Source organism: Crocodylus porosus, unplaced genomic scaffold (genome assembly GCF_001723895.1).
Source record: "Crocodylus porosus isolate Cpor-Errol unplaced genomic scaffold, CroPor_comp1, whole genome shotgun sequence".
Taxonomy (NCBI): domain Eukaryota; kingdom Metazoa; phylum Chordata; order Crocodylia; family Crocodylidae; genus Crocodylus; species Crocodylus porosus.
Window position 1 is genome coordinate 71,100,726 of NW_017728950.1, and position 24,143 is coordinate 71,124,868.

Sequence of the window (24,143 nt, forward strand, 5' to 3'; positions counted from 1 at the left end):
AGCACTCTCAGTTTAGGCAACAGGCAAAGGGGGGCTGGCAGAGTGCTGGTGCCCCCCCCCCCCAACAATGCTCTGACATTGACACCTGTAGCTGGCCAGGGTCTGCAATCTGTCCCTGAGGTCCATTCCATTCCCAGTGCTCTGGGGATGGGGGTGCTTCATGTTTTCTAGGAGCTGGGGCCACTGGGGTTGAGTAGTGCCAAGCTCCAGCTGACAGGTGGAGCTGCCCCATCTCCTAAACAGTGTGCAGCATCCGGCCAAGCCACACTGCACCTGCACAATGCAACAGCTGCTGCACGGATGCCAAGCAGGGGGGCAATCCAAGAGGCTGGGGGTGGGCAGGGGCTGGGGCTGGGTAGGGCAGCCATGGAGGCTTTTACCACGACTCTCCCTGCCCGGGGAGAAGCAGGCACAGCCGGAGGAGCCATGGAAGAACCTACGGCTGCCCGACCATGCTTGCCTCTCCCCAGACAATCCGAATCTCTGAATCAGCACCACGGCTGAATCAAAACGGAACAGTGATCCGAAAAACTGAAACAAATCACTGTCCCTCCAAAATGGCCAAATCCAAAACAGAAAGGAAACAGCCATTTCGCACAGCCCTAAGGTATACCACATCCACTGATCTCCCTGCATCCACAGAGCCAGTCATCTAATCATAGAAGGCAATCAGGTTGATCAGGCGTGACTTGCCTTCAGTGAATCCATGCTGACTGTTCTTAATGACCTTCTTCTCCAAGTGCTTACAAATGGATTCCTTGAGGACCTGCTACATGAATTAAATTATGTGGCTCACCAAAATGAATTCTGCCTTGGAAATGAGGGGATCCTGGCCCATCTGCCATTAGGGTAGACATTTTCCCATTCCTTTTTATCTCATTAATCTTAACTGCAATGTGCAGTGGAACAGCTTCAGGAAGATGGGCTAGGCCACTGGTTCCCAAACTTTTGAGACTCAAGACACCCGTCCACAAGTTTTCAGAATTTAGTGTCACTCTGTTTCAAAAACTAATGTAAATATAGTCTGAATATTACAGTATAAAAATTCTATAATTAACGTGTTATTTGTTAATTGCATTTTCATATGATAATATAAAATGTAATATAATAGTCACCCCTTTAGGCTGCCTGGCCCCATTCATGTTTGCTTCCAGCATGATACCTAGACTCCCTACACATGGTCTAGGTCACCCCTGGGACCAGGAACTCACAGATGACCAATTTCTGGCATTAGTTAACCCAGAGTATCCCCCCTGAACTCCAGCCCTGGGGCCAGAACAGGCAGAGCCCAGGGACAAACAGCTGGCAATGGTAAAGTGTTGGGCTGCACACACACACAGTGCTGAAGTGGTATGAGAACCAGGGAGGGGGGACAACAAAACACATAGTCTTAGTTACAGTCAAAATCCCTAGGATGAATCGATTCAGTCTTTGCAGGTTAGTCTAAGCTGCAGAGATCAAACTGACTAACAAGTGAATAGACATTTACTTTTGATTCAGGAAATGCAGCCACATGCCTGCAGTGGCAAAGGCCAGAAGCTGGGGGTGCTAGAGCATGGCTCTCTGGCACGTAGCCAGCATGGGCTGTGTGTTTCCTTCCTCCCCACAAGGGCTCTGGGATTTCCAGTCCAGAATCACAGCAGAAGGACTCTTCAGGGTTGCTCATCACTTCCTCTTCCTGCTTCCAGGTGCCTCTGGAATCTGTAGTCCAGTCACAGCCAACAGTAAGTTAAGCAGGGCAGTGCAGCTCTGTACTCAGGGGAAGTGGGTTTAACCCTGGCCCCAGACCCTAGCCCCCTCCCCACCAACCCTTCTCTGCTGGAGCAGACAGTACAACACAGAGATGCAAAGCATGCTGGGATACTGGAGAACTGTGATTTAACTTGAACCAGAAAAGGGTCTGAGACAGAAGTCTCATAAACCGGTTTGACCCAAATCAGTTAAGTCTGATACTACATTCAACCAGGTTCATCTTACATCAGTGTCAGCCATTTTGAAACTCATTTTTGTGCACTGAACTTCTGTTCTGTTCCAGGTTTAAACCAGTTCCTGATTACTTAAACTGTTTTATGTGTAAATTCTGTCCCTAGCCTTGAAGCTCAGAAGGGAGGAGGAAGACTCCCTCCCCTTCCCACCCCCCATTCTGTACCTGAGGGAACACGTACAACCCCCACTGCTGCACTTCCAACAAATTACACACCAAAGCACAGAGACACCTGCCCCCACAACCCATCCCACTGGCTCTGGGAGCATGCAAGGAAATGGGGGACAAGACAGCCTGAAAAATGTGTCTCTGCATCCACACAGTTGTCCACTTGTCCATGGCAGAGCATGCTGCTCAAAGCAGCCAGTGGAAAGGGACTGCTGTGGGTGACCCTTGTCTGCAGGACTCTGAGGCAGGCGGGGTTAAGAGCAAGCAGTGTGCTTACCTCCTTGTACAGGGGCTGGGTCCCACAGTTCCCTGGTTGGGAATCACTGGGCTAGGTAGTGTCTAACATGTTGCTTGGTGGTCAGAGCACACTGCTGGAAGTAAAAGATGCAAGTTCAAACACCCTCAGGGTGAAGGAGGCCTAGAAGCTGAGCCCCAAGGCAAGCACTGTAGGCAGTGGGCTAAAAGGAAGCTCGGGGGTTCCCACCTCTTTCTTTCAGCAGCCAAGCACTCATGGGATTCTATTCCTCTGCAGGGGGGAACAGAATCCCAGATTGTGTATCAGTGCCAAAAACTGCAGTTACATGATTGTGTGCATGCCATTAGGTGCAAAAAAGCTAAAACGGGATTTAGACCTAAATCTCTGCAATATAATACAGAACTTTGTGTGTGATGGGTGGGGACAGGAAAGGGGAAATTGAACTGAGTTCTACTAGTGCTGCAATTTCCTTTTAACAGATAGGTTTTGTTTCAAAATGCATTTGAACTACACTCCTCCTTTGGTCACACCAAAGTTAACTATAAATACTGTGATCTTGTGATCCCAACTGCATGAATAAACTAAATATTCTTTTTAAAGCTTGCATATTGACATGGCAGCTACATCTATCAAACTTAAAGGTCTAAAACTAGACAGCGTTATGAAAATGGCTATTTCAACAAATTATCATTAAATGTTTACACAAATTTGTTTAGACAGTGTTTTGAGGCACAAATTTGCTTTGAGGTTTTTATCTCAAATATGCTAGTGAATGAATTTACCGGTAGGGACATTTCTATAAATGGTGACTCTTAAATAAGGACTGGGGAATAGTCATGGAAATTAAATGACCCAGAGGGGACCAGCAGGCATTGGGGGAGTCCCTGTTCCCCCAAGTACTACCAGGAGTGACTAGAAATAACAGTCACAAGCTGGCAGAGGGTAGTTTCAGACTAGACATCAGGAGGCACTACTTCACTGTCAGGGTGGCTAGGATCTGGAACCAACTTCCAAGAGAAGTGGTGCTGGCTCCTACCCTGGGAATCTTTAAGAGGAGGCTAGAGGAACACCTTGCCGGGGTGGGACTTGATCTGCTCCAGTCCCTTCTGACCCTACCAACTATGAAATTATAAATTCTGAATCTGTAAATAGGAGTATTTGCACAAGAAATCTAATATCCTACAAAAAGCCCATAAATCCATAAATTTAAAGACCAGGCTTTATACTGTGTTAAAACTATGAGATATTGAATGCATTGTAACCAGATCTCTTTGCCCAGTTCTCTTTGCTGGGCACATGGGCTGTTGTTTTGATCCAGTAAGTCAAGGAACAATCACACACTAGGTAATGTTATATGTGCAACCAAAACTAAGACTGCTTAAATTTTAAATTCTTGCAGTGAACTGCTGACCTGCTAGCTACAAACCCAGCACTATTTGCAGCAATAGTTCCACAAAAAATTTGGAATAATAAATAAATAATAAATAAATTTGGAATAATAATTTGGAATAATAAATTTAGAAACAAAGGGTTAGAAAGGTCTTCAAAGCTCACGTAAACACTAATGCACGGATGCAGGTTTTAATATTTCAAAACCAACTCAGAAAGATCCCTATCCCCCCTCTTCCAAAATCTTCTACTGAAGGAGATCCCACAGTTTTCTAAGACAAACATGAACATGTGAACAAACAAATGCATGTGAACAAACATGCATTTGTAGTGCTACAAAGGCACCTTTTCTCATTTCTTACAGAAGTAATACTGTCTGTTTAAAAGTTTTTATTCAGAATGATTTTCTGCAGACCACCTTTTTATCTGTTAAAAACATCACATTTTGTAGTAGAATAGAGTTGGAAGGAACCTCCAGGGTCATCTGGTCCAACCCCTGCACAAATGCAGGGAAGGTACTCCTAAACTATCCCTATCAAATCTTTATCCTGCTTCTTCTTGAAAAACTCCAATGACATCTTCAACTTCCCCAGACAGTCTATTTCACTGCCTTACTATTGTAAGAGTAAGGAGTTTTTCCTAATATCTAATCTCAATGTGCTTTGCTGTGATTTAAAAACTATTATTTCTTGTCTTTCCCTCAGCAGTAAGAAAGAACAGTTTTTTCTCTCAACTTTATGGCAGCCTTTCAAATATCTGAAAACAGCTATCATGCACTCACTTAATCTTCTTTTCCCCAAGCTAAACATGCTTTTCTCTCTCAACTTTATCCCACATGTATTGCATTTCAGCCTTTTATCACTTTTGTTGCCAATCTCAGAACCGCCTCTCCAGTTTCTCCACATTCTTCTTAAAATGTGGAACCTAGAACTGCACTCAAAACTCTACCTGCACGTATCTACACAAGAAGCTTTCCTGTGCAGTAGAGCTAATTACTGTGCAGAAAGCATCCATGTCTACACATGCAGACACTTACTGTGAGGCAACTGGCTCTAGCAGCAAGTAACTTTGCTAGCTGCAAATGCAAGTAGTGTAATCAGTAACTGTGCAGTAGTGCACACATAGATACCTCACTAAGAGCAAATATGCTCCTGGTCAGCTGGGCAAAAGGGGGTGGGAGATTGCTCCCTGTCCCCCAGGAGCTGCCTGCTGCCAGGGCAGGCTCCACCACTAGAGCCCAGGAGGGGACAATGTCCCCCTGCACTGGCTGCAGAGAGACCCAGCCCCTGCTCTGCAATTGCAGGGCAGGGGCTGGGAGATCCTTATCTCCCAACAGCAGCTCCTGTGATCATGGGGCCACTGCTGGGAGATAAAGATCTCCCAGCCCAGGTACCATGACTGCAGGGCTCAGGTTCAGAGATAAGGATCTCCCAGCCCTGGCTCCAGGATCATTGTCCCCACCTGGGCTCCAGTGGCAGAGTGTGCCTTGGCAGCAGGCAGCTCCCGCAGCCAAGGAAAAATGTCCTAGCCCCTGCCAGGAGACAGCTGTCTCCTGGCCCCTGGGCCAGCACCTAGGGGGAGCCTAGAGCTCTGCCTGGCTGCTGCAGAGGCTGGTTATAGGGCTACAGAGAGCGGGAGCAGTCTGCTACTAGAAGAAGAGAATCTGCTTCCACGTCCCTGCATGTGTAGACATTTGCCTGGAAGCATGTACTTCCAAGCAGTTTACTCGAGAATAAACTGCTCCTGGATCTTTTGCATGTGTACCTAACCAGCACCAGTTAGTGGAATACTACTACCTCCTGTGTCTGACACCTAATACTCCTATTGAGCCCAAAGTTACATTTGCCTTTTTATGACTGCAACACATCACTGATCATGTTGAATCTGTGATCCATCAATCCCCCCAGATCCTTCTCAGCAATACTGTTGCCCAGCCAGCTGTCTCCCATTTCATGTTTGCTCAATTGCATTTGTTTATTCATCTTCATTGTGTTGAACTTCATTCTGTTGTCTCCAGCCCAGTTCAACAATCTATCAAGATCCTTTGGAATTCCACTCCTGTCCTCCAGTGTATCTGCAGTCCTTCCCAGTTTTTCATGTCATCTGGCGACTTGATCAGGAAGCTCTCTATTTTGGCACCCAGATAACAAATAAACACATTAAACAGCACTGGAACCTAGGCAGCCTGTTGTGCAACGCCAGCTGAAACCTACCATTCTGACATTTTTCTATTTATAATTACCCCTTGCTGATGGCTAGAAAATGATATTTAGAGGTTTGCTTTTGGGAAGTGTCTAGTAGGTAAAGTAGATATGCATTAGAATAATGGTCCAAGGCAATGGCAAGGGTTAACTGGTTTCTAAAAGCCTGTTTGTGACAAAGTTTCTTCAAGGCCCACTGTGTCTGGAACCAGCAAACACCCTGTCTGAGGCCAACAGACAAGCGGGCATACACAGGCTGAGAAACTGAAGACATGTACCACACTGTTCCATAATATGAGACAAGGGGCTCTGCTGCAGTGGCTGGGTCACAATGACCAGCTGCAGAGCCCTTGGGTTTTCCGGTTCTGGTGGATGGACCAAATCTAGACACTGGTAAATGACCGAATTAAGATGTATGCATGTGGTGGGTTTGGGGAACAAAGGAATATGCTGACAGAACAGAATGTGGATAGTATGATAAAACAGGGAAACCAATCAGTGATGCCCAGAGATGAAGAGTCATCACAGGATGAAAAGAATACAAAAGGAGGGATTTCAGAGCAGCAAAGAGTCCCCAAGGCAGGAACCTGAGGCCACAATAGACAGAGGGCACACCACCAACCCATCTCACCCACCCCACTGGGAAGGTGAAGGGAGGTGGACCTTAGCCCTCAACCTCCAGGCTGCTGACATCTGACATTCAAGAAAGAACCACAGGGTAGAACTTGCATACTGGCCAGATGTACCTTCCCTTTGTGACAGCCCTAGAACTGGTAGATATAGAATGAAGTAAGGTTATTTTGTTTGCCTTGCCTGCATTATTCATATCTGCTATCACTGTGTATCAATACAATTTTATTATCAAATGAAGAAGTTGTGGTTGGTCTGAGGGTTTGGGTCCACCCAGAACAAGGTATCTGGGTCAAATCCAGTGCCAAAATTTGCTAGAGGTTATTGAACTAATTATGTAACCAATTAGTAGTAATTTTATCTAGACCATATTTCTCCAGTTTACTTCTGAGCATCACAATATTGTATAAAACAGTGATCTATCAGCTCCTGTCATTTTTAAAAGCTATTTAAAAGATCATGTAACACATTTGAATACAATAGCACCTACTATAATTAGAAAATAAAACCATAATATACAGCCAGTTTACAGATAGCTTTAAGTTTCCCATTAAGTTATTGGGACTATAGTCTATATCTAATAGAATAACTTGGAATTTTAGCTGAGCATTGAGAGGAGAGTGGAGCTCTTCCTGTGTACCAAGTCAAAGTAATTACCTCTTACACTTTTTACAAAGCTTTTTAACTGCATCCAGAGTGATGTTCTTGCAAAAATTGAGCTTCACACATTCCAGACTGCTATGGCAGAAGCTGGCCAACAAGCACATCCTGAAGCCAAAAAAAGACATATTAATTCCAAATTCTACCAAATCTCTTCGAGAGCATTTACGCACCATCTACACTGAGATGTAGAAATGGAATTAATTTAGGATTATGGAAGTGACTGCAATCTTGTTACTGGGAAAATTACACATGCACACATATATTTATAGATAGATATATTTCACACAGAAATGTAAACACATACATTCAGCCTTATACAAGGTACTTATAAAGTCCTTCTGCAACTTTAAACTTCAATAACTTTGGATATACACATGATAGAATCAAACTGTAAATGGTGATTGAAAGAATAAATCTTTAAGTTTTTTTTAGCATAGTATAACTCATGCATAGGGTAAGGATCACAATCCAATTCATGAAATCGCTCAACAGCAACTGGAAAATGTTTTCTATGAGTTGGAAAATCAGATTGAATGATATATCATGAAAGAAGACAGTTATGTTGAAGTCTAGAAATTTGAGCTGTATTGTGTTGAAACTTAATGAACTACGCTTTCAATCATCATTCACAGTTTGCTTCTATTATGTGTACATCCAACGTTATTAATGTTTAAAGTTACACTTTATAAACACCCTGTATATTTTTTTAATTAAAAATGAAGATAAAAAAGGATAAAAATCACTAAAACACTAGTGTATGTTAAAAGCTCTGTCAGGAAGGTTTAGGAGAATTTGTAAAGTCCCTGAAGCCAAACTTCAAAATATAGTTCTCAGTGGGCATGTCTACATGTTCATTAATGCACCGTAATTACAGCCTACTAAGTTTAGTACCTGTAATAACAGGTACTAACTTAAACCATGTAATTGGCACCACTGAACAGTAATGCTGATGCACACTTTTTATGATACTAATGCACAGTAGACTAATTCTACTGCACATTAGCATGGTTTTTGCCTGCCGGGCTAATGTGCAGTAGAATTTGTCTACTGCGTATTTAGCATCTTGTATAGACATGCCCAATGTTAGCAAAAGATAGTACTACATACATCCAGTTTAAACAACTTAGTCATAGTCTTTTTAAAAAATGGCTAAAGGATAGAGGGAATCCAGTGAGGACCGGTCAGTATGAACATTTCATATGTTAAAGTGCAACCATTTATGAATGTAAAATTACCACTCATAATTAATTTTCCAAAAGATGCTCTGAATCCTGTAGCTAACCAATGTAGCCTCAGAAGTAGGCTGCACCTTGGGGCAGGGTTACAACTAAATTCCTTAGGGCACACACAAGTATCTTCAGTTAAATATGGAATCCTTAGAGAGCAGACAGTGCCTTTTCAATCCCTGCAAAAATAAATCCTATCCATCGCAAGAAGGATATTGGACCACAGTCTGAACCTATTTAATAACCAGAAATCCTTCCATACAGTAGTTTTTCTAGTTATAAAAATGCACTCTAGTATCTGCCTCTAGGGACATCTGAGCAATTAACCACCCTTCAGAACAGACAGACCTAAATTCCTTTCTCAAGCCTATTGGAAGTGTGCCTCCAAAGTCTGGCACTCTAACCCACTGGGTATAATTATATTTATATAGCATAGCTCAATGATAATTAGCTATTCTGACCTCTACTCAGGCAGAGAAATATATTTTTCTCAAAAAAAACCTAGCTTTCTGACCTACATCTCTCTAGAGGCAGACTCTAGTGACTGCTTCAGTTTTTAATGAACTGCTATGATGCCAAAGAGGAAGGTGCTGGGCAACTTTAGGATACTCATAACTCTCCACAGTATTTTCAGTCAACATTATTCAAGGTCACCAAAAAAGAAGGGGATGAGGCCCATAGATTTATAATGTTTTAGGGTACCTTCATTAGTAGGTACCCTACTTTTAACATCTGGATATGGATACCCTGCAGGATATGGAATTGAGTATGAAGCTTCTTTTGTACCATTTCTACCTCAAGGTGTCAGCCATTCTTTATAATAATTCTCAAACTGCCTTAATTATTTCTTGTGGTTGGCAATGCCAGGGTGATAGCTCCATCAGGGAAAGATGACAGAAAGCATACTGATAGAGATGGAAGCAGTCAATTTCCTCTACTTCACCCCTTGAGTGTTCACATCATCTTTATTTTCGGAGGCATTTTTACATGGTTTTGTAACTGAGCCTGTGTCAATGTAGATGAACAATTGAAATGATTAGTAGAATCCCAACCCCATTAAGTCAGGAGGCATTTTGTCACAGTTCAGCTGGGCCACAGTTGTGTTATCCAAGACTAATTGTCATGTCAAACCAATAAACTATAAGATTGTACATAACGTAAATGATTAACAGAAAGCTCCCATATATAGATCTTCAAGTCTTTTTGACCTCATGTAACTGAATTACCTGCACAATATTATTACTGAAAGCATCTAATAAAGACTTGGGTGTGAGGATAAATAAGGATGAAACTGCACGAAAAAGCTCACAAGTGTTAACCAGATGAAACACAATCTAGATTAAGGCTGTCTAACTTCAAAGTGCCCAGGGCCACATGCCCCACAGCCAACATCAGCAAAGCCTTCATACTGCAGAAGCAGCACTAGGAGGGACCACAGGCCTCCCAGGTGGTATGACTTGTGCAAATAACAATTTAAGAGTAAATGATCTCTCACTAACTATCGCATCCAAAAATTGGGCGTTAGAACAAGAAAAATAAGAATAAAACTATGGAATAAGAAAAAAAATGATGTTGTACCTATATAATCACCATATGCAAAATAATATAACAAGTAAGTATAAAAGCTTGTCAGAATAATCTACAGCCTACCTTTATATCATACATGTCAAGTACAGATAGAAGGAATCTTGATCCTAAATGCAATCAAAGAATTGTTTGATCTGGCAGAGTATCCATAAGCACATTGCATACATATGTTGCAAAATGTATAGGACTCTTTACATGTTACTAACTCTTTATAGTAACTGCTTATCGTAAGAAAACACCTCAAGCATGGCCACAATTTGGGCAAGTGTGGCAAATTGTCTGCCTTTGTTACTGCATGGAACAACAAGGTCACAGCACAGAGAGAGAACACCCTTTGTAGAGCCACTTGTCTGACTACAACGAAATTGGCAGACAAGGACAGTAAAAGGGCAGAATTTGGACTTAGCCTCCTTCCCGGTTCACTGCAAGTACAGATAAGATGGTGCAGAGTATAAAGAAATCAGTGCCTGGTAAAGGGGATAAAAAGGAAAAGAACTGTGACTTAGAGTCAGTGGGAGTACCTACATGAGATGCTACTGCACAGTGGTGACTGCAAATTTATTTAGTAATTGTATAATCTAGTACTAAATAAATTCAAAGTGGGTGCATCTATATGAGACACTACACACTGTAGTGATAAGATACATCGCTGTAATTTGTTGGTGTGGTGCCAGCGTTAGCGGGCACAAACCGTGATGCTGACGCTACTACGCAGTTGCAATGAGCTACTGCGCAGTAGCATCAGAAATGATCTATGCAGCATCAGGACTGTGCAGTAATGTCAGTTATTGCACAGTCCAGCACATGTGTAGATGCACCCAGTAACTGGAATTATTGTGCAGTAGTGCCGGTGAACACCTTTTTAGTGACACTACTGCATAGTAGCCTAATAATACTTACTGTACAATAAAGTATTAGCACTATTGGTACTGTGACACACTACTGTGCAATAGGCCTGTGAGAAGCAGCAAGTATGTGATTTGAATTTGGATTCAGCCCATTCAAAGGGATAGTGATTTGATTCAGTGATTCAAATCACTGTCATGATTGATTCAGTCGAATTGGATTCGGAGATTCAGCTGCCAAATCGGCCGATTCGGTGATTCGGCCACAGACTATAATGGGGATTCATTAAAATACCTATAATTTTGTCATTTTTTGCAGATTTGGATGAAAACAGCAGGAATAGTAGCCCTTCTGAGGGCACGAAGCCTGCCAAGTTTCAAGGAGACAGATACAGGGGTTTCCATGAAAGTGTCCCTCAAACTGTTGAAAGCAAAACTTGTGCCACCTGTGTGTGTTAACTGGGTTTCTGATTGTAGCCATGTTGGTCTAAGGAAGAGGCAGGAAAGGTTCTTTGAGTAGATGTGATATCTTTTATTAGACCAACTAAATAGTTGGAGAAATATATCTTGGCAACCTTTTGGGTTTAAAAACCCTTAGTCAGGCTAAGGAAGCATCTGCAGTTGGCATGTGTGCTCTTTCTGGATAAAATGAATAGTAAAGAAGTCAGAGACATGGCTGCAGGCAAAAAAGCCAGTCAGTGAAAATGTAAATTAATGCATCAGGGGATGAGAGACAGGCTGGGGGGAGCAGGGTAGAAAAGGGGATGTAGCAAGTAAAAGTGGAGAGGTACCAGGGGAGTTAGATGTCAGGCAGGTTACAGTGTGTCACAAATCCAATGTCTATATTGAGTCCATGAGTTTTTGTATTGAGGAGGTTGATGAACTGAAGTTCATAGGCTCATCTGTCAAAAGTGTTTTGCACTCTTCCGGGTCTGCGATCGAGTGCATGAGGGCCTGCCCCATGCTCCCGTGGGACACTCAATCCGTCCCACCATGTCAGCATTCACAAGCCACACCTGGTACCTTAAGGTACATAGAAAAAACAAATAAAGCTGTGTCTATGGCCGAATCACTGACTCTCCAAATCAGAATCAAATCTTCAGATTTAGTTCTGGCTGAATTGAATTGGGACAGAGATCCAAATCAGTGAATCAAATCACTATCCCCTGAATCGGGCCAAATCCGAATCGAATATTGCCTGCTTCACACACACACACACACTTACTGAACATTGAAGCCATGCCCTTGGCCCACACTGGCAGCAGCTATGGTGGAGGAGATTGGCTGGTGCTTGGAGCACTGGCACGGGACAGTGGATTCCCCTCTTCCATGTCCCCCGACCTCTGCCCTTCTGCCTCCCAGACTCTGTTCACCACCATCTCCATCCAATGTTCGAAGGTTTTGTTCCTGCAGATGCTCCCCTTCACCTTTGGGTCACGCTTGCCCACCAGCATGTGGACCGTACTGGACCGCAATGGATCCAGCCATTTTTTGATGCCCTCCTTCAGCCTCTTCACCAGTGACTGAACCTCTAGTGAAAGCGGCTTGCCCCAGCCAGGAACATTGTTCCCCTGGAACTTTTCCATTTGATTCTCAAGCTCCTTGACTACGGGGATCACCTGGCTAAGGAGGGCATCACCAGCGCTGAGGCTCTTGGTGGCCTCGAGGAACAGCTTGAGGATCATCAAGATCTGGGAGATGGTATCCCACTCAGTTTTGTTAAAGGGGCCTCTGATCCCACTCTCCCCAAGCAAGGCCATCTCATGGATGGCCTTCTGTTGCTCAACCAGTCTTTCAAGCATCAGGTATGTGGAGTTCCAAGTCTCCACATCCTGAATGATTCTGTGCTGTGGAATGCTCATCTCTGCCTGTTTCTCCCTCAGGTGATGGAAGTAGCCTGCCACCTTCCTCCATTTCAAGATGAGCTGGCTGTGCCATCACCAGGAGCCCTGTCCCCTTCCAAGGCATCCCTGACTATGAGATGGAACCTGTGTGCCACACAGTGAATGCCAACAAAGTTGGCATCACGCACTGCCTTCACCATTTTGGCCCCATTGTCAGTGACCATGAACCAGCGGGTGAGCTCAGCCTGCTCAAAGAGCCACCTCTTTACCATGCAGTTCATGGCCACCATGATCTCTCTTGCCGTGTGGGACTCATCCATCACCTCGGCTTGAAGGAGAGCTCATCAGTGCCATAACTGATCACACCAGTGCTCTGTGAGGGAGAAGTAGGCATGATCTCCACTCCGGCTGATCCAGATGTTTGAGGTGAAGTGCAAGGTTATCTGCACCCCTGCCTTCTGCAGCTCCTCCCTCCAGTACTCCCTGCATACCTCATACAGGGAGGGCACCACTGTCCTGCTAAAGGTGGTGCATGCTGGCACTTGCTAGACTGGGGCCATGAGTGCCATGAGTTGCCTGAACCCTGGATACTCAACAAAGGAGAAGGGCTGGACATCCAGAGCAAGCATCTCTCCAATGCTCTGAGTGACCTCACTAGCCTTAGGAATGTGACCCACTTTGTCCATACCTTTCCCCTGCTGGTCCAGGGTGGCCTGCCTCTGCTTCTTGAGGACAGGGGCTTTGGAGTGAGAAGGGGAGGGGAACTTCTTTATGGGCACACTCCCACTGGTGCCACGCTGAAGAGGTATAAGGACAAGGGGTGCTGCCTCCTGAGATGCAGTAACATCACTGTGGTGGTGAAAAGTTTCTCATCCTTGCCCCAGCTGATCTGCTTTTGTAATTGCTGGCAAGTAGCATACCTCAAATCATTTCCCACCTCAAAATGCTCCCACACTACATTACCCACCTGCTTCTGGGTTGTGGGTGGGGACCCTGCCTTATTCCCCCTCCTCAGCAAGCAAAGGCACACCACCAGGAGGAGCTGAGCCACCTGCCCCCACAATCTCCCCTGAGGTGCCTTCTGGAGAAGGAGACCTGCTTCAAAGGGAACTTTGAGGGGTGTGGAGCACAAACTCAGATTTGTCCTCCTTTCCCATCATTTCCTTGGCTATAGCACTCAGGCCCCCTCCTTCCAGATCCAGGTCCTCCTCTGCCACTAGAAGGCTCATGCTGGCAATGACAATTGGAGTGGAGAATGTCATGCTGCTCCTGGTTGTGGTTACTGGTGTTAATAGTGGTGCTTCAGGTGCAGACACAGCTCCTGCCTCCTTGCTCCCACTAGCAGCAGAAGACTCCTCACTGCCAAGAAAGAGGATGCATCTATGTTTGGGGGTTAGAAGTTGCAGCTTTCCCTCCGCCCCCTCTTCCTCCTCTGCCAGGAGACCTGACACCTGCCTTTCCAGCATGCTTCATGATGTTTGGTGTGCTACAAAATGTGTGTGTGTCTGTGTGTAATTAATGTAATATATGTTGTGCTTTCCTGCACAGTGATGACACACTGTCAGAGAAAACACAGATTTCTTTTTGTGGGAGGAAAAAAACCAAAACTAACAAGAACAAATAAGAGGATTTTTGGGGAAGAATGGAATGGATAACAATAGGGATTGTAGGCAAGGGTAAATAGGAAACGATTGGATAGAACTTTGTGGCAAGAGACTACCTACTACCAAGCCAGAGCCCTTCAGATGCTGCCATGGGTGACTGGTGCCTCCCAAGTCTGGGGGGGGCACCAGATCACCAATGGGAGTTGGGGGGCAGGTCCCCCAGTGGCTGATCACCAAGCCCAGAACCACCAGTGGCGAAACTGGCAAAACCAAAAGTGCACTTCTACTAGCACTTCCAGTTTCGCAGCTGGTGCTTCCAGGGGGTGCAAAGCCAATCTCAGGGGTGACCGTGCATGCACTGCCTATACATTGCCATTGGACACTGCTGCTGCAACAGAGAGACAGACAGATAGCTCACAAAAGGTACATAGATGAGTTCACACATAGCCTTATATGTTGCTTCTACATCTCTCCCGCAGAGCACTGTGATTGGAAGGGAACTCAGAGAGAGATCACAGTCACTGGCCAGCTACAGATGTCAATATCAGAGCAAGTCGTTCCACTCCCTTCTCCCCCTCCCTCTTCTCGGTTTCTGTTTCCTGCATGTCTGCCTTCCAAATCTCTGACTCTTTTCCAAATCTTTTCCAAATCGATTTGGAAGCTTTGATTCAATCTGGAGTTTTTAATGGGTCTCTTGATTCAATTCCGATTTGGATATTTGGCCGCCAAATCGGGCCAAATCTCCTCCGAATGGAATTGGCTACTGAAGCTTCTCACAGCCCTACTGTGCAGTATTATTTGGCTACTGTGCAGTTAGTATCTTATATAGACTTGCCCAGTCAGTTTCTGCCTACTCCGAGGGCAATGAAGCCACATGCTACCCCTTACTCAAGCAAATTGTTATGTCAAAATCTAATACAATCTAAGGCCAAGTACAGGGGGTCACTACTAAGCATAAGGATTCTGTAAATGTAGAATGGTTGCTTAAAACAGGTTTCACTGTATGATAAAATATTGGAACAATACATAACCCTTCTTTCATCCCTCATAAAATAATTAAATCTGAATAACATTGTAAAACAAACTACATCAGTGATTATAGGTAGTGTTAGGACTATTCTATCAATAGAATAGACTGGTAGGATACAGATAAGTGTTTTGTAATCAAATGAAGTGTGCACTTATAGTCTGACAATGCTAGGTGCAAAGTCCCTCCTCAGAATCAGAGTAAAAAGTACCCAGAACCATAAAGATCCATCAGAATTAATAGCATAGTAGTGAGCTAACTATAATCACTAGAAGGACAGAAATTTAACACATTTTGTTTACAGAAGAAGAAAAAATATTAAAATTTGAATCAATGGGACATTATACTTAAAATGCCAGAGTCATATATACACAGACAACAGTGGGGAGAAGCAAGGTAAAGATTGTAGCAGTGAACTATATTAAAGAAACATAAAAAGCCAGCAAAATGCAGATGTTGCTATAGCTACTCTAGAAAACACAATCCAGAATCTTAATACACTATGATGCAGGGCTGGAAAATGAACAAGTACAAAAAAAAAATATCTTCTACCTATTCTCCCTTCTGCATTTTAATTAGCAAGCTCTTAGCCTCTGAAAAGATACAGCTGGGATAAAAAGAGAGCACCCTCATTACACCTGCTGGCAACTCTTTTTTATCATGAAGCTCTGTACCTATGACGCACATCAACTACCATAAGAGGCTGTCTTCTTTTAAAACGTAGCTGATTCTCTAATTAAAAATAGACCTCATTTGTTACAATCATCATATAAGAATCTACATCTGGAACATAGAAAACATGACCTCAATGAATGATATGCAATTCCCTGTTTCTCAGTAAATCAATAAACAAACATGGGGGGGGGGGCGTATTATTGTTATTGAATAGAAAACTAATATTGATGGTACCGATATGAGTTACATCTCTCTGTTTGTTAAAAACTGAAATGCCCCCACTGTGTGCATGTGTCTACACACACACATTTAATTTCTAATATTTTCTCTGAGCTTTCTAATTGGAATGCAATAAAAGAATGTTTAATCAAAAGTCAGCTTGAGAAAAAAATAAATATCAATAAAAAGTTGATCAGGGAAAAAATTCTTGGTTGAAGTAAGCTGTATTGTTACCAAGTCTAAGCTCATCTGTGATCTGTACTCCTAAGGCATTGGCCTCAGAATAACAAAAAACCACAGGCATCATTGGAAAACTATTTCTCTACATCATTCCATCATGACAAAAGAGTTTGTCCTTTTTCTTCCTCTTCTGTAATGGATGCTAAGACCCATACAGATACTAAATAGGTTATCATCTGCGCCTAGATTTTTCCTTCAGTGGGTGCATCTACATGCACAATTAACACATAGCAATAAATACCGGTACATTGCACACCAGAGTTTATTGCTCCTGGGCACTGCATTTACATGTGCACCTGAGAGCGCAGCATGCTGAGCCAGGATGGAGTAGCCTGGCAGGGAGATCTGGGGGTCAGCCTGCCAGCCTGGGGCTGCTCCAACCTGGCTCAACTTCCTGTAGAGGCTCAACCTGCTATAGCACCCTCATGCCCCAGCCAGTCGGATCACTGTATACATGTGCGTTTTGACACACATAACTACTCTGCTGCAGGATAGTACTTGTTCCAGACACTACTATCCTACAGCATGGTTAATTAGTTTACTGTGCCCTAATGAGGGTGCATGCATAGATGGTGGCACTTTATTGTGGAGCTAATTAGCTCTGCAGTAAAGTACACATGTAAATGCACCCAGTTACGTGCAAACCAGTCACAATCAAAGAAGCATGTATCTGGAGCCCAATTTCCTCCCCTATTATTTGAGATGGATTTGATGATTTGCACCCTTAGATCATGAATAAAAGAGAATATTTGACCTTCCACATCATAACACAAGAAGAGGTAACATCATATAACATGGGCTTCCTTGGTAATGATAACTGGATAGTAAAAAGGGTTTTTCTACAGAAGAACTGAACTTTATAAACAAAAAGCAAAAACTCTTTTTGTTTTAGGCCAGTAACTCTCAACCAGGTGCTATGGGGTGCCATGGGATCTTTTCAAGGGTGGCATTAGGTGTGCAAACACTCATTCTTGATCCACAAGATAAACCCAGAAGTTTCAAATAAGAATCCATAATGTCAAAAACATGCTGACCTGTGGTGGTCTTTCTGATTTCTTTGCAACAGCAGAATAGCTCTATTATTTTTCCATGGTCAAAAAATCAGAGTTCAGTGTCAGAAATAGGTAAGAACATGTTGCTGGTTCCACTCCTGGTTTCCAGCTGCCAAATCACACTGAAAGAAGCTAAAAGTATGTGAACAAAATTCAGGTTCTACTTTTCCAAATAAGGTGTTACAGTTGCCTAAAGGAAGATGTGTTATTGTGAATGGAAGGAGAGAGCAGCTCTGTACAATTGGGAATGGGGAAGAGAACTGTCTATGAGATACCCTCCGTATTTGCTGAGGGATATCTTGAGTCTAAAAAGTTTGAAAACCACTGCATTATGCAGTTGGAGTGAGGGTACTCTGTCTCCTTGGTCTAGAGGGCGTCATACCTTCAGTAACATTTCTCTTTGCCCCATTTTCTCTAAGATCAAAGAATTAAACAGGCACTAAGCATAAATATTAACAATATTTTGGTTAAAGTACTTAAATTTTTAACATTTCCTTTTCTAAAAGTATCTTAGAAGCAATAGATGATTGAGTTTTTGCATATTCCCCAAAATAGTGTTTTCCAAAGCAAGGAGGAAAAAGGTACAGTGGTATTTGTAAGTTGGGGATTTTCTTAGACTGCAGCCTGCCTACATTATGTCAACCACATAGCCCACAGGCAAACTCATTTCAAAACCAGACCAAACTGCTTAGAGTAGAAAGACTCAGAAATTCCAGGGTCACTTCCTTATGACAACCAGGTCCTTTAACTAAAGGTTCCCAAACTGTGAACCCACAAGTGTTGCAAAGTAGGCAATAACATGTTGCTGATTCCACTGCTGGTTTCCAGCTGCCAAGCCATTTTCAGCTTCTTTCAGTGTATATGAACAAAATTCTGATTCTACTTTTCCAAAAAGGTAGCACTTTTACCTATTTAAAAAACCTTTGTTCCCTATAAGAAATACAAAAAACTAGAACTCTTGGTTCCAAAATGATACCTTGTATTAGACCATTTGGAAAATGGCAAGAAAACTGTCCTTTTCTGCAAGCTTTCGGGATCAAATTCCCTTCGTCAGGCTCTGGGAAAACTGTAGATGGTTGCCTATAGATATCTGTATCATTGTGAATGGAGGGCGAGGGGAGCTCTGTATAATTAGGAATGGGAGAAAAAAATGCCCATGAGATACACACTCTCTCTTTTAAAATGGGTTTTGGTCATGCCCTAACTGTTGACTTTTAATAAAGTCAAACTTAATATTACCAATGTATAGTAAAGAGAAATATCTCTGCCACTAACAGTCTCAGCAAGCAAAAAATCACTCAAAAGCAATTGTGAAATCTTTGACTTTATTGGCTAAAAGAGAACAAGCAAACACATTCAGATTCCACATGCATTTGCACTCACAAGCATGTGTTTTTGTTTGTTTGGTTTTACATATACATTTATACCTCTTTTAAAAAAATCTGTGCCAGCTGTCTGTCGTCAAGTTAACCTATCCTTCAGCATTGCTCCCAAATAATATTTAACTATCCTAAATTGATGACACTGGGAAAGCATACAAAGGAGAAGTACAGAATGTCAAGCCTTTACAAGTAACAAAAATATGGATTATACTTGTGGATGATATTTATAATGAGTAGCTTCAATGGCTGTCAAATTATTTAGATTTGCTTTGTGTTTAATCAACTACAGTGAAAGTGAAAACAGTGAAAGTGAAGCAGAGTGCAGAAGAACTACTCTGAAGTGCCAACGTTCCACTGGAACATCAGTACTTCAAAAAATGATGTGTGGTACATGCCAGAGAACGGGAGTTGAGTTTTGACTGATGCACCAGATACACAAGGTACAAAGGAGGAGGTTAGACTTCACTTAGAAAGAACAAATAAAAATGTAAATGGGCCACTGGTTATAATGAATGGGTCTTTGCCTCTTGTAGGCTCAAATCAGGTGTATTATCTCTAGTTAATCTTTGATTTTGCCTAGTTGGGGTTATGTCCATTGTACAACTGCAAATTAGCTTCTCTTAACTCTCCTCCACTCCATTCTCCTCAGTATGAGCCTACTGCATTCTAATGTGTGTGACAATCATATGCTATCAGGCATATTTCTGCCAAACGTAATCATATTTACATAGTATTCACCATGCTGGTATTTTGATACTGGAGAAAAATATATACAGGCAAAATAAGCTGAGCCTGTCACACACTAGCGATCAAAGCTCTTTCATTTTCCACTCCCTTCACCACAATTCATACATTTCCTGAGTCCCTCATTGTTTTAACCATCCTTTCACAATGAAACATTTAGTACCATGGACAAAATTTCCTCTCAGGTTCACTACACAGATATCTGATATATAAATTAATTCAAGCCTTTGAGGTCTGAGTAATACGTTACATTCAGCCAGTATATGTTATTCTGCGATAGCTGTACATCTTCAGAACGTCTATCTTCTGAGTCTGTGATGAAAGATCTCCAGAAGGGGAATACAGAATGTTAGCTCTGTTATTCTGAAGTCAGGCAGAAGGCAGGGCAGGGTAGCACTTTTACAACTAACTCTTCAAAGTGGGGATAGTTTTTCTTGTGACTGGATTGGCCATGAAAGCAATTTATTTTCATGACTTACTCTATACCAAAAAAGCTGTCCCTTAAGTTACCCAGATGATATAATTCATATGTTGGTGTTTAAAGAACAAAACTTCAATACACATTTTATAATTATATTCAGAGGATTAGATTACACTTTGGATAGCACTGGGTTCACATAGTAAATAAAATACCATCCAGCTTCTCAGTCATGATGTAGTGGCCCAACTCTTGGGGGAAAAGAGAATGTCCAGGTAACCAGTCTATTGTTAGTAACCAGGGTGTGGGAAGTGGGGAAGGTCACCTGATATTTGGGCAAAGTCCAGAGACCAGGTCCACAGGGAGCCATGAGTTGGTGCCAAAGTTGAGATATGCCAGGAGTCAAAGTCATGGCCAGAGCCCCAGTAAGTAAGTCATAGAAGAACAGAGAAGTCAGAAGCAAGTACCAAAGTATGTCCCCAAACAGGACACTACTGGGTGGGAACAGCTTTTAAAAGCTTTAATGCAGGGATGGGCAATTATTTCAGGCGGAGGGCTGCTTACTGAGTTTTGGCAAGCCATTGAAGGCTACATGACAGGCAGATAGGTGCAGATAAATATTAATCCTTAATTTTTTAGAGGCCCACAGGCTGGATAGAAAGGCCTGGTGGGCTGTATCCTGCCCGCAGGGCTGCATTTTGCTCACCCCTGCTTTAACGGGTTGTGCCTGTTGTCTGCCATCTTAGGGGTTGAGTTGCCCTGATTGTCCAGTTAGAACTGGCTGGGCCCTGGATCCTGATCTAAGCTCATTACATACATCATAACATTTCCCAGCTGCCAAAAGAGCCCATATATCAACAGTCTATACAACAGTCCGCAGTCTAAGTATATTGCTAAATTATCTAAAGTAAATAAATGAAATAATAAATAACATTTCTTGGAATGATTGTGTTTTCAACAGTCCTATATAGACATGAAACCTAGATTTTAACAGTCACAACAGAATGTAGAATTCAATCTTTTGGATTCAGTTGTCTCAAAAAAAATTCTACAACTCATATACAGCATACTAAGCTATGAAGTGTATTACAAGTGCAATTACAACAGTAATTAGCTCCTATGAGCCTCTTCTAGCAACAGTGAAAAGTTGGAACTTGGAGTGTTCTGACCACATGTCCAGACTGACAGGCTCGCAAAAACAATTTTGCAGGGAACAATCAACGAAAATGGAAGAAAAGATATCCAGGCATAACTTAACATCAAAACACCACCATATGAATAAGAACATTTCTGGCAGGACTTCTCCAAATTGCTAAAACCATAAGTAGAGGGAATTAACAATCAAAACAGCACCCTACAACTGAATCAATCATAGTGTAAGGAAGGAAAGAAGAATAAATATAAAGTGAGCCTAAGAATCAGAAAAGCTCCCACAGAACTGTTAAATAAGAACAGAACAGACCATCACCATCAAACTTCAAGACTAAGGATCGATCCAGGAAAAGTCACCTTATGCTCAAGCCAAGCTATTTTGTATACAATGCATGACTCAGAATCTTATTTTACACACATTCTCTTCAGAGGGCAAACCAAAATTAAAAACCCTTACAATTGTAGGCGAATACCTAAAAGGTATACTTATCAGGTCAAAACTATGTCTAAGCAAATGAGTTTTGAATTTAGGCATTTCACATGTATGTTTCGACATGATAGTCTCCTGAATTCTTACAATATTAAGGAGAGTCGTGTTTTCCCTGGGTTAAAAAAATTTCTGGTCAAACATCTAGTGGAAATGTGCAACAAGCAATTAACACTGTGTTCTAAAGATGAATCAAAAGGCTTATTTAATATATATTTTCCAATAAAATTTAGGAAGTTCTGAAGTTCAAGCTTCAGCCTCAGCTTTAAAGAAAATCATTAAAAAATTCTATTCTGTTTTCAAAAAAAATTCAGTCTTATCCACATTTTTTAATGGCTTTCAGAAATCTTCTGTGTAGCAGAACACTAAAATGTACCTGCTCCTTTAAGGGCAGAAGCAGCCTGGCCACAGAGCCCTACAGGCTAGGCAGAGTTCCACAGCTGCAGGTTGCCTGAGCAATAGCCTAACAGGGTAATTGGCCAGTACCTGCAGGTGGTCAGATGACGAGTAGGAGGCAGGGCCCTAGGGACATATAAGCTCAGGGGTGGAACTGGCAGGGTTCACATGCTCTCTGGAGACTACCAAGGGAAGGAGCCCAGCCTTAAGAGAGCAGTGACATTGGGTTGCCTGCTTTGCTCCCATATATGGACTAAAGGCTCCAGAAGCCTACCAGGTACCTAGGGCTAGGAGACAGACTGTCCTAGGGTGGAAGTTTTGCCTTCTTAAAAGGGGCAGAACACAGTCTCCCTTGTTATTGTTGTGGTGTAGCCCAGGGGCTTATGCTTGTGTTATTGTTTGTAGCGGTGGTTTGGAACGAGCCTACAGGGGAGGTGGTGGCCTCATTAGTGCCCAGAGGGAGAAGCACACAACTGGGGAGGGGCACAGAGACACAGGGGCCAGAGGACCCAGCACCAGAGAGGTACAGACACAGGGGCCAAAGGGCCCAGCGCCAGAGGGGCACATAGAGGTGACAACAATAGTATACTACCTGTGAGGCATGGGATACAGTAAAAAGGAGGTTGGAGCCATGTATTATGCCCCTAGAATTAGGGCATTAAAGGGGTAGCCTCCTGCCTAGAAACAACTTTTAATTACAACAAAAGCGTGGTGGGAGATTTGGGGGGGGCCTGACTACCCTAGACTGGTGGGTGGGCTGACATTGTGACCAGCCTCGGGACAACCCCTGTCAGATTCTGAAATAGAAATTCAGTGAAATAGCAGTAGAAATGTTCACTGAAACTTATCCGCACTTAAGTCAGTGTTAGTGTGTGTGTAAATACACATATTTGCACTGCAACTGACGTTACTTCCTTCACATTTGTAGAACTATGATATAGACTTTATCTTATCATAGCTTACATTACTTATGTCTAAATGTGAATGATGGAAAAAGTATTTTATGCCCTTTCCAGACATCAGATTTAGACCAGTGTAACTTATATAGATTTTATACAACAATATAAATTATTCCAAGATCTGCAATAGTCAAACTTGTGGTTATCCCAGGGTAGCTGTGGTTACCCAGCAGCTTGGAGAACTGTGTTATTCCAAGGTAGCTGCACCCTGCATTAAGTGGCAGGGGAGAATTTTCCTTCAATGACTGACTTCCCTAGGATACACTATAGTCAGACAACACCTACATCATTGCAGCTTATACAAGTGTATCTCTAAGTCGTTCCAAGATAATTCTACACTAAACTGGAGGAAATTACCCAGTCCAGCGTAGGGGTTTACATTATTTTATTGCTCAGTTCTACCTGTGAAAACATGTCCTCTATCCAGGCCCTCAGAATACATGCATCTTCTCATGCTGTATATCACTATATCTATGTTTAGTGACACTCAAACAAAAGGTGATCCATTCAGCATGGATGAATTTCCCACCAAAAGAATGATATATAATGAATTCCAAGAAATAATTATGTCTGTGTAAGAAATTCAACAAAGCATGCGCATCTGGCTACACTTAAATTAACACCTATACGTGTCTACTGCAAAGTCAACATATGCATAAACCTATCTTCTTCAGGGTAATAACTGTAGGAAGAAGAACGATTGGCATTATCTAATTAGTCACACTTTTAGTTTTCAGTTGGTCACTTGAACATTTTGCTTATAATTAAAATTATAGGAAAAGTTGTTTATTTCATCATTTTCATGTGTAAAATCTCACTACAATGTTTCTGGGATGAGATATGATAATTCACTGGGTAAAAGTTAGAATTAATCATACTACGGGTATTTTTAAAAAATGAAAAGAACAGAAGATTGAGACAATTTTACCAATAGTTTTCCAGGAAGAAACATGAGAAACATGCCATATCTAAATGTCTAGAAAGGAATTTACAAC

General features: G+C 42.4%; 1 protein-coding gene across 1 annotated transcript in view; it reads right to left on the reverse strand.

The window, feature by feature from the left end:
• Positions 1-24,143, reverse strand: part of LOC109323749 (F-box/LRR-repeat protein 20-like) — an 87,433-nt gene that overhangs the window by 10,993 nt on the left and 52,297 nt on the right. Inside the window, exon 10 of the mRNA XM_019555436.1 lies at positions 7,286-7,396. Within this exon, the coding sequence (XP_019410981.1) occupies positions 7,286-7,396 (111 nt within the window). The remainder of the gene's footprint in view (positions 1-7,285; positions 7,397-24,143) is intronic.